The 14,010-nt window shown below is 45.7% G+C and overlaps 1 protein-coding gene across 2 annotated transcripts in view; it reads right to left on the bottom strand.

Annotated features, from left to right (window-relative positions):
• LOC143984038 (aquaporin-2-like) overlaps window positions 1-13,430 on the bottom strand; it is a 62,521-nt gene extending 49,091 nt beyond the window's left edge. For both annotated transcript variants that reach the window (XM_077484313.1, XM_077484312.1), the window contains exon 1: window positions 13,026-13,430. In XM_077484313.1, coding sequence (XP_077340439.1) covers window positions 13,026-13,394 — 369 coding nt within the window. In that variant the 5' untranslated portion in view covers window positions 13,395-13,430. The remainder of the gene's footprint in view (window positions 1-13,025) is intronic.
• Between the last annotated feature and the right edge of the window lie 580 nt (window positions 13,431-14,010).

Below are 14,010 nucleotides of genomic sequence, written 5' to 3' on the forward strand. Positions count from 1 at the left end.
CCACAAAGCTCTATTTTTGTCTTATCAGACCACATGACTATCTCCCATTCCTCCTCTGGATCATCCAGATGGTCATTGGCAATCTTTAGACGGGCCTGGATATGCGCTGACTTGAGCAGGGGGACCTTGTGTGCACTGCAGGATTTTAATCCATGACGGTGTAGTGTGTTACTAATGATTTTCTTTGAGACTGTGGTCCCAGCTCTCTTCAGGTCATTGACCAGGTCCTGTCAAGTAGTTATGGGCTGATCCCTCACCTTCCTCGTGATCATTGATGCCCCACGAGGTGAGATCTTTCATGGAGCCCCAGACCATGGGAGATTGACCCTCATCTTGAACTTCTTCCATTTTCTAATAATTGCACCAACAGTTGTTGCCTTCTCACCAAGCTGCTTGCCTATTGTCCTGTAGCCCATCCCAGTCTTGTGCAGGTCTAAAATTGTATCCCTGATGTCCTTACACAGCTCTCTGGTAGTGATGGACGAACTTCCGATGGGACGTTTCGCGCACGCGGACCGCAAACGCGGCCGATAGTTTGCGAACCGTAACGTTCGCTGCGGGCCCCATTGACTTCAATGGGAGGCAAACTTTGCAAACCTACAGGTCAAATTTGCAGCCACAAAATAATTACTAGCTGTGCAAACATAGTCCCACCACATGGCCAATGACATAACACATGTATGAGGTGAATCTGGGATCGACAACTACAAGCATTCTTTTTTTATATGGGAAATTGTTGTGACAATTCAGGACTGTGGAGCGCATGAAGGCAATGGAGGAGAGGGAAGGTCAGGGTAGGCAAAGAAGAGGGTGCAGGAGATGATCACCAGCAGCGTGACATACAGCAATGACACCTGCACCGTGATAGAGTGATCTGACACCAGCACCGTGATAGAGAGCACTGACATCAGCAGCGTGACATACAGCAATGACACCTGCACCGTGATAGAGTGATCTGACACCAGCACCGTGATAGAGAGCACTGACATCAGCAGCGTGACATAAAGCACTAGCACCAGCACCATGATATACAGCACTGACAGCAGCACCGTGATAGAGAGCACTGACATCAGCAGCGTGACATACAGCAATGACACCTGCACCGTGATAGAGTGATCTGACACCAGCACCATGATAGAGAGCACTGACATCAGCAGCGTGACATAAAGCACTAACGCCAGCACCATGATATACAGCACTGACAGCAGCACCGTGATAGAGAGCACTGACATCAGCAGCGTGACATACAGCAATGACACCTGCACCGTGATAGAGTGATCTGACACCAGCACCGTGATATACAGCACCGACACGAGCACCGTGATAGAGAGCACTGACATCAGCAGCGTGACCTAAAGCACTCACACCAGCACCGTGATATACAGCACTGACACCAGCACCATGATATACAGCACTGACACCTGCACCGTAAGCAGCCCCAGGAGGAAGTCAGCAAGGCACAGGGATGGTGGGAGCCCCTCATAATGAGCATAGCACAGGGATGGTGGGAGCCCCTCATAATGAGCATAGCACAGGGATGGTGGGAGCCCCTCATAATATGCACAGCAGAGGTACAGCCCCAGGAGGAAGTCAGCACAGCACAGGGATGGTGGGAGCCCCTCATAATAAGCAGCCCCAGGAGGATGTCAGCATAGCACAGGGATGGTGGGAGCCCCTCATAATAAGCAGCCCCAGGAGGAAGTCAGCACAGCACAGGGATGGTGGGAGCCCCTCATAATAAGCAGCCCCAGGAAGATGTCAGCATATCACAGGGATGGTGGGAGCCCCTCATAATAAGCAGCCCCAGGAGGAAGTCAGCAGAGCACAGGGATGGTGGGAGCCCCTCATAATGAGCATAGCACAGGGATGGTGGGAGCCCCTCATAATATGCACAGCAGAGGTACAGCCCCAGGAGGAAGTCAGCACAGCACAGGGATGGTGGGAGCCCCTCATAATAAGCGGCCCCAGGAGGAAGTCAGCACAGCACAGGGATGGTGGGAGCCCCTCATAATAAGCAGCCCCAGTAGAAATATGACACCGCTCAACCTCTTCAAACAGGAGGGTACGGGCATATAGTACAGTGTGCTTTTTTTGGACAAGGAAGTGAGCCAAATGAAGAAAGAAGGTCTGTGTGCTTGATTAAAAAAATTGTTTATAGACATATACATGGTCTACTGGTCACATGTGTTGAATTCCTCCGAAAACCATGCCTTTTTTATTTTTAGAAATGTGAGGTTGTTAACACTGTCGTGAGCTAGGCGAGTACGCTGCGCTGAACGTCCTTTCGGACTGGACGAGGGGCAAGCCAACAGTTCGATTGCAAATTGGGCAAGCTCTGGCCAGAGGTCAAGCCTGCCCACCCAGTAGTCCAGGGGTTCATCACTCCTCAGAGCGTCCACATCGGCCGTTAACCCGATGTAGTCGGACACCTGACGGTCTAGGCGTTCCCTGATGCTGGATCCGGATGACACCTGTCGATGGGTCGGCTGAAAGAATGACCTCATATCCGAAGTCACCAACACATCTTCAAACCGGCCTCTTCTTGCAGGCGCTATTGGATTGGTACCCGCAACTCCTTCTCTGGGAGTGGGAATTGCTCCTCTGCTAGCGCATGCAAAAGCAGAATGCAGCATTTCTCGAAGCCAGGCCTGGAAGTGCTGCATTCTGACAGCCCTCTGTGACGGCGGTAACATTTCCGCCATTTTGTGTTTGTACCGGGGGTCTGCTTTTTATACGGGGGTCCCTATTAAAACACTGGAGCAAGAAGGCCCCCATTTGCACTAAACTGGAAGCGGTGTGGTGGCCTGGCTCCTGCTCATCATCCAGGATAATGTCGTCCTCTTCATTCTCCTCTCCCCATCCACGCACAACAACAGGGATCCCAGAAAGGTTTAAAGCATGCTCTTCTTGCTCCTCCTCATCCGACCCGGCACCATCCTCCTCTGACTCCTCTTCAGACTCCTGTTGTTCACTTGTCTCAGATAGAGTAGCCCCCCCTGGGAATTCATCCAGCATTGCGACTTCCTCATCTTCCCGCTCCTGCTCCTCCACAGCTTGATCAATGACACGACGCAATGCACGCTCCATAAAGAAGGCATAAGGTACCATGTCACTGATGGCACCATGGCTGCGACTGACCAGTTTGGTGATCTCCTCAAATGGCCGCAGAAGTCTGCATGAGCAGCCACTGGCGCTGTGAAAAAAAACCCAGCTCCCCAGAACCTGTTCTGCCGCAGAGTTCATACAGGTAGACGTTAACTGCACGTTTCTGCTGGAGCAGCCTATCAAGCATATAGAAGGTTGAGTTCCATCGCGTCAGCCAATCGCAAATAAGACGTCTGACCGGCAGATTGTGTCGCCGCTGAATGTCAGCAAAGCGAGCCATGGCTGTGTAAGAACTTCTGAAATGGGCCGAGATTTTCCTTGCCAGCCACAAGATGTCCTAGACCCCAGGGTATTTGACAACGAATCTCTGCACGACCAAGTTTAAGACGTGTGCCATGCATGGCACGTGCGTAATTTTTCCCTGTTTCAATGCGCTAAGCAGATTGGCACCGTTGTCACACACCGCTTTACCAACTGTCAAATTGAGCAGTGTTAGCCACTGATCTGCCTGTGAACGCAAAGCTGAAAGGAGTGCCGGGCCAGTGTGGCTCTTGGCTTCCAGGCACAACAGACGCAGCACGGCATGGCAACGTCTCACCTGGCATGTCGAATAGGTTCTGGGGAGCTTGGGCGGTTCAGCGGAAGAGACGCTAGCAGCGGAAAAGGAGGAGTCAGCCGAGGAGGAGAGGGAGGAGGATGGAGTAGGAGGAGGAGGAGAAGAAGAGCCAGGCCTGCATGCAATCTGTGGCGGTAAAACCAAATCTACACGGGTGCCACGGGTTATATGCTTGACGGCCGTCAGAAGGTTCACCCAGTGGGCAGTAAAAGTGATATACCTTCCCTGCCCGTGTTTGCTAGACCACGTGTCTGTGGTCAGATGTATCTTGGCACCGACACTGTGTGCCAGAGATACATTCACTTGCCGCTGAACATGGCCATATAGCTCTGGGATGCCCTTCTGTGAGAAATACTTCCTTCCTGGGACCTTCCATTGTGGTGTTCCAATGGCCACAAATTTTCGAAAGGCCTCCGAGTCCACCAGTTTATATGGCAGTAGTTGGCGGGCTATGAGTTCTGACAAGCCATCCGTCAACCGTTGGGCAAGAGGGTTATCCGGCGTCATCATTTTTTTACGCTCGAACATTAGGCCCACGGAAGACTGCCTTTTTGCAGAAAAACGTGAGCTTGGCGTGATGGAAGGTGGAGTGGAGGACAATAGTGAGGAGAGAGGAGAAGGAGAAGTAGAAGACGAGGCTGGACGGTGAGAGCCTGGAGTGTGGCTTTGTGTGTTCCGTTGCTCCCACTGGGCTCGGTGATGGCTGCTCATGTGCCTTCTTAAGACGGTCGTCCCTAGGTGAGTGTTGGGCTTACCGCGACTAATGCGTTGACTGCAAAGATTGCAGATGGCAACACTATTGTCAGCAGCGGACACGTTAAAAAAAGCCCACACTGCGGAGCCATGTGCCGGTGTCCTGGGAGCGCCAGATGTGACCGTACATGGTCGATGACTCGCTCCTGATACATTTGCAGTCTGCTTTGTCCCTCCTGTGCAATGTAAGTTATTCCTGCTTTTCCTCCCTATCTGCTGGTCCATATCTCCCTCTGAACTCCCCTCCTCTTCCTCTCTTGTGGGCACCCACGTGACATCACTAGACACATCATCATTGACGTCACCTTCCCCACCGCTATAAGTAGAGATCTTGGAGTAGGCAGCAACACCGGGGACCAACCTCCTCCTTGGGCTGATCTGGGTACTGTCGTCAGACTGCTGAGTGGCGGTTGTTGCTACCTCCTCTTCCTGATCCAATACCAAGAGTGGCTGCGCATCAGAAATGTCTTGATATGGATCGGAAAATAATTCCTGTGACTCAAGCAGAAGGTATGTGGTGGTGGTGGTGATGTTGTTGGTGGTAGTGTCTTTGGGGGTGCACATAGCAGAGAGTGAAGAAGGGTGCAGATCAAGAGGATGAGGAGGGTGCAGAAGAGTAAGGCTGAGTGAGCCACTCAACCAAGTCTGGTGCGTCCTTTAAAGTAATTGAACGCACCTTCTGCAACTTCCCACTTTGGCTCATCCTGTTGCTCCTGCCCTACCCCTACCACCCCTGTGGAAGGGCCTGCCTCTTCCTCTGCCTGTCATTTTTTAAATGACCCTGTGACAAAACTCTCAGTCCCTATACTTATAAAGGATTACTGCAGCAGAAGGGCAGCAGTCAGCAGTAGTGCACCTCAACCCTATGTATTGTGGACCTATACCAGTCCTTAAGGAATAGCAGACTGTACCTCACTCAACCCTATGTACTGTAGTACCCTATACCTTACCAGTCCTTATAAGGATCTTTGTGGAACAAGTAGGTTGTGAATGATTAGCAGACTGTACCTCGGTCCCTATACTGATAAAGGACTACTGCAGCAGAAGGACAGCAGTCAGCAGTACTGCACTTCAACCCTATGTATTGTGGACCTATACCAGTCCTTACGGAATAGCAGACTGTACCTCACTCAACCCTATGTACTGTAGTACCCTATACCTTACCAGTCCTTATAAGGACCTTTGTGGAACAAGTAGGTTGTGAATGATTAGCAGACTGTACCTCAGTCCCTATACTGATAAAGGACTACTGCAGCAGTAGGGCAGCAGTCAGCAGTAGTGCACCTCAACCCTATGTATTGTGGACCTATACCAGTCCTTAAGGAATAGCAGACTGTACCTCACTCAACCCTATGTACTGTAGTACCCTATACCTTACCAGTCCTTATAAGGACCTTTGTGGAACAAGTAGGTTGTGAATGATTAGCAGACTGTACCTCAGTCCCTATACTGATAAAGGACTACTGCAGCAGTAAGGCAGCAGTCAGCAGTAGTGCACCTCAACCCTATGTATTGTGGACCTATACCAGTCCTTAGGGAATAGCAGACTGTACCTCACTCAACCCTATGTACTGTAGTACCCTAGACCTTACCAGTCCTTATATGGACCTTTGTGGAACAAGTAGGTTGTGAATGATTAGCAGACTGTACCTCGGTCCCTATACTGATAAAGGACTACTGCAGCAGAAGGACAGCAGTCAGCAGTAGTGCACCTCAACCCTATGTATTGTGGACCTATACCAGTCCTTAAGGGAATAGCAGACTGTACCTCACTCAACCCTATGTACTGTAGTACTCTATACCTTACTAGTCCTTATAAGGACCTTTGTGGAACAAGTAGGTTGTGAATGATTAGCAGACTGTACCTCAGTCCCTATACTGATAAAGGACTACTGCAGCAGAAGGACAGCAGTCAGCAGTAGTGCACCTCAACCCTATGTATTGTGGACCTATACCAGTCCTTAAGGAATAGCAGACTGTACCTCACTCAACCCTATGTACTGTAGTACCCTAGACCTTACCAGTCCTTATAAGGACCTTTGTGGAACAAGTAGGTTGTGAATGATTAGCAGACTGTACCTCGGTCCCTATACTGATAAAGGACTACTGCAGCAGTAGGGTAGCAGTCACAGTAGTGCACCTCAACCCTATGTATTGTGGACCTATACCAGTCCTTAAGGAATAGCAGACTGTACCTCACGCAACCCTATGTACTGTAGTACCCTAGACCTTACCAGTCCTTATAAGGACTTTCGTGGAACAAGTAGGTTGTGAATGATTAGCAGACTGTACCTCAGTCCCTATACTGATAAAGGACTACTGCAGCAGAAGGGCAGCAGTCAAGTATAATATTCTTTCTATATTTGGAAGAAAGAATATTATACTTGTACAAGCCTATTACCATACCAGTCCTGAAAATAACATTTGTGGACCTAATAGTAACAGCTACTGATTAAACTGACTGTCCCTCACTGCCTCACACACAGCTTCCTGCCTGTCCCTATTTAAACTGACAAAACAGAGGCTGCTGGAACAATAACTTGAATAGCACTTTTGTGGACCTAATAGTAACAGCTAATGATTAAACTGACTGTCCCTGCAGCGCACAGCGTCCTGTCCCTTTCTCTACACTGACAAAAGACACTCAGGATGCTGCAACAATCACTAGCACAGCACTGCCTCAAACCTATATCCTGAACTACACCTAACACCTATACCATGATACCAGTCCTTAAAAGAACTTTTGTGGACCTAATAGCTAGCGATTTGGGTCACTGAAGTCTCTCCCTGCTCCACACAGCAACCTCTCCCTATAGTGACAGTAGAAAGAATGTAAAATGGCCGTCGGATCGGGTCTATTTATAAGTTAGGGGGAATGTCCAAGTGTCCATGTGCTGTAATGTCTCAATTGGCTGTCCTGTACCCCATGATGGATGTGTCATCATAGGTCAAAGTTCTTTTACACAGTAAACACGCAAGTCCGCCAGGCGAACGGCGGCAATAGTCCGCCGATCGAGCGGATGGCGAACAGCCGAAATTTGCCACGAAACGACCGCCGGGGCGAACCGTTCGGCCATCCCTACTCTCTGGTCTTGGCCATTGTGGAGAGGTTGGAGTCTCTTTGATTGAGTGTGTGGACAGGTGTCTTTTATACAGGTAACGAGTTCAAACAGGTGCAGTTAATACAGGTAATGAGTGGAGAACAGGAGGGCTTCTTAAAGAAAAAATAACAGGTCTGTGAGAGCCGTAATTCTTACTGGTTGGTAGGTGATCAAATACTTATGTCATGTAATAAAATGCAAATTAATTATTTAGAAATCATACAATGTGATTTTCTGGATTTTTGTTATAGATTCTGTCTCTCGCAGTTGAAGAGTACCTATGATAAAAATGACAGACCTCTACATGCTTTGTAAGTAGGAAAACCTTCAAAATCGGCGGTGTATCAAATACTTATGGGGGACTTACTGTAACTAGTTACTATAGTTTTGGCCATTAGATGAAGCTGAAGATACAGGTGTTATTCTCTTACAGAAATTAAGATCACATTTCGGTCAGTGAGCCCCGTCCCCCCCTTTCCTGGCCAGCCAGGCTGCATGCTTGGATTAAGGGTCTTGCATGGTTATTAAGGGGATCTCACACATTTGTTTAAATTGCTGACATTGATTGCAAACTTCTTAAAAAAAAAAAACCTCCAAAGGTCTCCAAAAATACATAGCATACCCTTGGAGGGGTCTGTGTGCTGTTTTTTTTAACCACTTTCTGCCCACCTTAATGTACTGTAGATGGTGTAGGTAAAGCGATGTACCTGTCACTGCCCACTCCCCGGCCGCCACCCACTGTGATTGTACACAGCGGGAGCCTGTCAGCAAGTCCCAGCCAGTGATTTACGGCCGAGACCTACTGATTGGTTGTGTACAATCACAGCCCAGAGCTCTATGTTGACAAACAACACCGATCTATGTACAAAGCAGGGATGAGAAACTGAAAGATCTATTAGTAAAAGCAGCACACGTTACACACATTACACTTAGTTAGGCACACATTTAACCCCTAATCACCCTAGATGGTAGCCTCTTCCCAGCCAGTGTCATTAGTATAGTGACAGTGTATAGTATTATCACTGATCACTGTATTAATGTCACTGGTGATGTCAGTGGATTGCCCCCAGCAGGGTCGCCATTAGGGGGGTAATACACATGTAGGGGGCTCGAGAATCTCCAGGGACCTGGGCCTTGGCGACCAGCAAGTATGCAAGAGAGAGGAGCCGGAGGAGACATTAGGCAGGAGAGACGCCGGAGGCTGTTACTCCTGTCTTTGGTATCCAACCCCATGTTGGTGGGAAAGAATTCATCTGCTGCAGAGATCGAGGTAAGAGAGGATAAAAAATAGAGTGTTTCCCTGAAGCTGCTAAAATGCACAGTTCATAACCTATACTTTTTTCCTAAAATCTGTGGGACACAGATGGGGAAAAAAATGAATGTGGTTTTCCATAATTTAGTCAAAATGAAAAAAAAAGGCTGCCTTTATATATAGTTTAAATCTAACAGGGTTATGTCATTGCAGGAGATTTCCCCTCACTTCCTGTCTTGGTGACACCAGGACAGGAAGTGAGGGAATCTCACTGTGGGGATATAGCCAGTAATTGTTTCCATATATATATTAAATACAATAAATATATAATATGGACATTATAAGGCAACAATTGCAAGCTATGATCTTACAGTGAGATTCCCCCACTTCTTGTTCTGGTGACACTAAGACACGAAGTGAGGGGACATCTCCTGCAATGATATAACTCTGTTAGATGTTCTAGTTATGTATAAAAGGTACATATAAAGGAGGCACTTTTTTTTCCATTTTGGCTAAATTGCGGAAGAGTTAAAACCCCATTTATTTATTTTTTACTATCTGTGTCCGATTGTGAGGTGCCATAGACACAACAGATAGTGAAAGGGAAATGCCCTTGGAGACAGTTGTCACCAGAACTGGAGTCCCCTTTGGAAGTTTACTCTCTTTTCCTGCTCTGGGGACAACTCAAAGTTTTGGATTTTCATATGGGGCCACTGGCACAGGGAGCTCTTTGCCCTGGTGACCCAAAGGAAAAAAATGGAGTTGTCACCAAAAGGGGGAGGAGGGTTTAACCCTTCACTACTTACTACTCCAAAACTTAGATAACAATGTGGATTTAGTTATACTTTAAAATGACAGGTTTCTGAACGTCTGTAGTGTGATCCTAGGATATGACACTGTGTTCATGCACTGCTAATTGTGTCTGTTCATTATGTCTGTGCAGAATTATTCTCCTGGAGGAGGAGGACATGGGATGGAGGAGGAAGACATGGGATGGAGAAAATGGGACAGGAGGAGGAGGAGGACATGGGATAGAGGAGATGGACCTGGAGGAGGAGGAGATGGGATGGAGGAGGACATGGGATGGAGACAATCCCGGTATTTTTCCATTTATATTGCAAAACAAAAAAACACAGCAGTGATCAAATACCACCAACAAAAATCTCTATTTGAAAAAAATTATATAAATATTGTTTGGGTACAATGTTGCACAACCACACAATTGACAGTTTTTTTTATATATATTTTTTATTTTGAAGTTTAATGCAATACATTTCATACATAGTTATACAAATATCAATCTTTTAAGACGTATATAACTTAAACTGCTATATTTATCATTCCATTTATCCATAACTTAACATAACCCTCACCCTCCCTAACCCAGAAAAAAAAAAAAGAAAAAAAAAAAAAGAAACCCCCACCATCTCACCTTCTCTCACTCCACTCATTCTCAGTCCTCATTGCCCTCTAGCATTAAACAGTATCTCTCCATTTTCATAAATGCAAACCATTGCTGCCATGTCCTCTGATATTATTTCTATTATTTTATCCCAATAAGTAGTTATTTTAGGGCAGTCCCACCAAAGATGTTTGAAAGACCCCAGTGCCGTGCAACCCCTCCAGCAGTTGGACGGGCCATCTCCTCTGATCTTCTGTACCCTTTGGGGGGTCATATTCCACCTTGCTAATACCTTGTAGGACATTTCTATCGTTTGTACGTCTTTTGGCAATAAATATGCCATTTTGATTATTTTGTCCCTATGCTCGTCGTTTCTTATTGGGCCTAACTCCCTTTCCCATTTCTCAAGGTAGACCGGGTACCCATAATCCGCCTCCCGTCTTAGTATTTTATATATTTTGGATATCCTTCTCTCTAAACTCTGCGGTGATGTTAGCAATTTCTCTAATGGTCTGAGCTGTGTTATGCCTCGTAATGGCTGTGGTAAACCTTATGTAAAATGTAAGATTTGAGTGTGTCTCCATTTGTCTAGTGGTTTGTGCCCCCATTCCTGTGAAATCTCCCTATAAGTGCATATACTATTCCCCTTCATCACATCTTGCAGTATTATTTCCTCTCTCTTTGCCCACCTGCTAAAATATAAGCGCTCATCCTTCCCGGGTGGAAAATAATTTGTGTCTAAAAGAGACATTAGTGGAGAATTGTAACTCCACGTATGTCTTTTGTTTATTTTATCCCAAATTTTTTATGTGTTTATTGTTAAATTGCTCGTGCTTACTCCTAAGTTTCGAAACTGAGGTGGTATCCATATCATCTTACCTGTGTCTGTCCTACTCAATGCAATTTCTAACTCCACCCAGCTCTTCTCTTTCTTATTGTGGAGCCAGTCAGTTAATCTAGAGATTGCTATTGCTTCATAATATTTTTTAAATTCTGGCAGTGCTACTCCTCCCCTATCTTTATCTTTCACCAAAGTGCTATAAGCAATACGCATACTTCACTACCACAGATTTTAATTGACTGTAATAACTCTGGGGGGGGGGGAAGGGGGGGTACTGGTACCATCTGAAATGTATAAATTACACCATTTAAACAGCAGATGGGCTGCAATGGCTCTCTGTTCTACTTCGATCTCTGACTTAGACATTTTTGTTTTAAAATTCGATAATCGCCCATACTGCTCTAATTCCTTGAGGAATGTCGGGATAGTTGTTCTTGGGTGTGTTATGTAAAGTAACACATCATCTGCATATGCAGACGCTTTGTATTCTCTCTCTCCAACCTGAATGCCCTGACTGCACTGCTAATTGTGTCTGTTCATTATGTCTGTGCAGAATTATCCTCCTGGAGGAGGAGGACATGGGATGGAGGAGGAAGACATGGGATGGAGAAAATGGGACTGGAGGAGGAGGACATGGGATAGAGGAGATGGACCTGGAGGAGGAGGAGATGGGATGGAGGAGGACATGGGATGGAGACAATGGGAAGGAGGCGGAAGAGGACATGGGATGGAGAAGATGAGACTGCAGAAGGAGGAATGGGATGGAGGAGATAGGATGGGGGAGAAGGAGGATGTGGGATGGGGATATGGGATTGGAAGAGGAGATCATGGGAAGGAGGAGGAGGACATGGGATGGGACTTGATGGGGCGGCCACTGGGGGGCCCTGGGGAATGTTGATGGTCAGGTCTGGGGGGGCCCAGGCCTAAAGTTGTGTAAGGAGCCCCAAAATGTCAGATGGCTGCCCTGCCCCCAGCATCAGTTATTGTCAGATTTCCGCCGCACTATAGCAGTCCCATTATAAGTTGCTGATCATCGCCATTAGTAGTATAAGAAAAAAACTCCAGTATATATACCATAATTTGTAGGAGCTCTAACTTTCACCTAAACCAATAAATATACACTTATTGGATTTTTTTTTATCAAAGACACTTTAGAATATATTTTGGCAAAAAATTATGAAGGAATTTGATTTTTTTATATATATTATTTATTGGATATGTTTTATAGCAGAAAGTAAAAAATATTGTTCATTTTCAAATTTTTCGGTATTTTTCCATTTATATTGCAAAACAAAACAAAAAAACACAGCAGTGATCAAATACCACCAACAAAAAGCTCTATTTGAAAAAAAATATATAAATATTGTTTGGGTACAATGTAGCACAACCACACAATTGCCAGTTAAAGTAGTGCAGTGCTAAATAGTGAAAAATGGCCTGGTCAAGTGGTTATAACAATGCACACTGGTTTCCCCCCCCCCACCCTTTTTTCTGGCCTGCCAGGCTCCATGCTTTGATAAGGGTCTAGTGTGGATTTTGGGAGGGACCTCATGCCATTTTATTTTTTAAATTTTTGGTGTCAGCCCCCCAAAATCCACACTAGACCTGAAGGGTCATGAAAATATACCCGAAGCTAGGTCTGCTTTAAGACCTAAGTTTACAATCTATTAGAGTTTAAGCTGTCAGGAGTAGGGTCCTTCTACCCCTCTTGTATTGAATCATATTATAACTGTACTTTCTCCCTTTAGAATGTAAAGCAATGCACAAACTGCTGGCTGACTAGACTTCTTGTGAACTAATTCAACGGTCTAGAAGCATCTCATTAATGTATGCTGCACTGACCAGAACGTTTTGTTGAACTAGGTTAGCTGCATTTTCTGCTACTCTGGATCCCAGCTCTGATAATAAGCCCTTTACATAAAACGATGTAAAAAGGATCAACTTAATTAACTCACCCCATTCATTGATAAGTTTCCTCTAGCTTCCAAAGGAGTAAGGTCTTGAAGTATGGCTGCTCCAGAAACAGCTCCCAGCATCTGAGCTCCAACATAAAACACAGCCCGCAGGAAGGACATCTGAGAACCCACCATAAAGGCCAGGGTTACTGCTGGGTTTATGTGTGCACCACTTACATGGCCAAAAGCCTGAATCAAGGTGCCTATACCAAGGCCAAAGGCCAAGGCAATCTGAAGGACATTTGGACTTGTTCCTGGCCAGTTTAAGGCTGACCCTAACCCAAATAAAACAAATAAAAGAGTAGCAAAAAATTCTGCAAAGACCGCCCTTGCAAATGCTACAGAACGCAGTTCCCATAGCTTGATCATGTTATGAAACTGGGAAGAGTAGGCTTGTGGTCTTTATTGAAAGGAGGAAGAGGACTATGGCTTGTCACTTATATATGGCAGCCAGACAAACAGATGTGAAAGGAGGGGCTGGTGATAAGTTATGCATTAGTACAGGCAAATGTTTACTCCAGCATTGACTTTAATTTGCAGTCATTTTTGAAGACCTCTTCCGAGAGTTCCATAGAGCACACTGGCTTATCTGAAATCTCAGAAACATCCATTTGCATTGTTAAAAACTTTCATAATTGCTACAAAGCCTTAATATCTCACTGCTTCTTGAAGCGTAGGACTGTAGTAATCATTTTATCTGTACTGGATTACATTTTAAATTAATATCAAGAACATTTTAAATTAACCTTGTAATTTTTACATGCTTGATCTGAAATTTCATAACTAAATTGATGAATCCGCACTTCTTCTCAAGTCATTTATAAAAATGAATGTATTGCTGATTTCATCCCTTTTTTATTTTACCAACCAATGACCATTGTCTGGCAACAATGGAATTGTTAAAATGCTATGCATTCCGGCTGCAATTGCTAGAGATGTATTCACATTGTTTATTGAACTTCTGGTTAATATATGCATTCTCTGT

Source organism: Lithobates pipiens, unplaced genomic scaffold (genome assembly GCF_037356315.1).
Source record: "Lithobates pipiens isolate NorthernLeopardFrog02 unplaced genomic scaffold, aLitPip1_a1.2 Scaffold_16, whole genome shotgun sequence".
In the NCBI taxonomy this organism is placed as follows: Eukaryota; Metazoa; Chordata; class Amphibia; order Anura; family Ranidae; genus Lithobates; species Lithobates pipiens.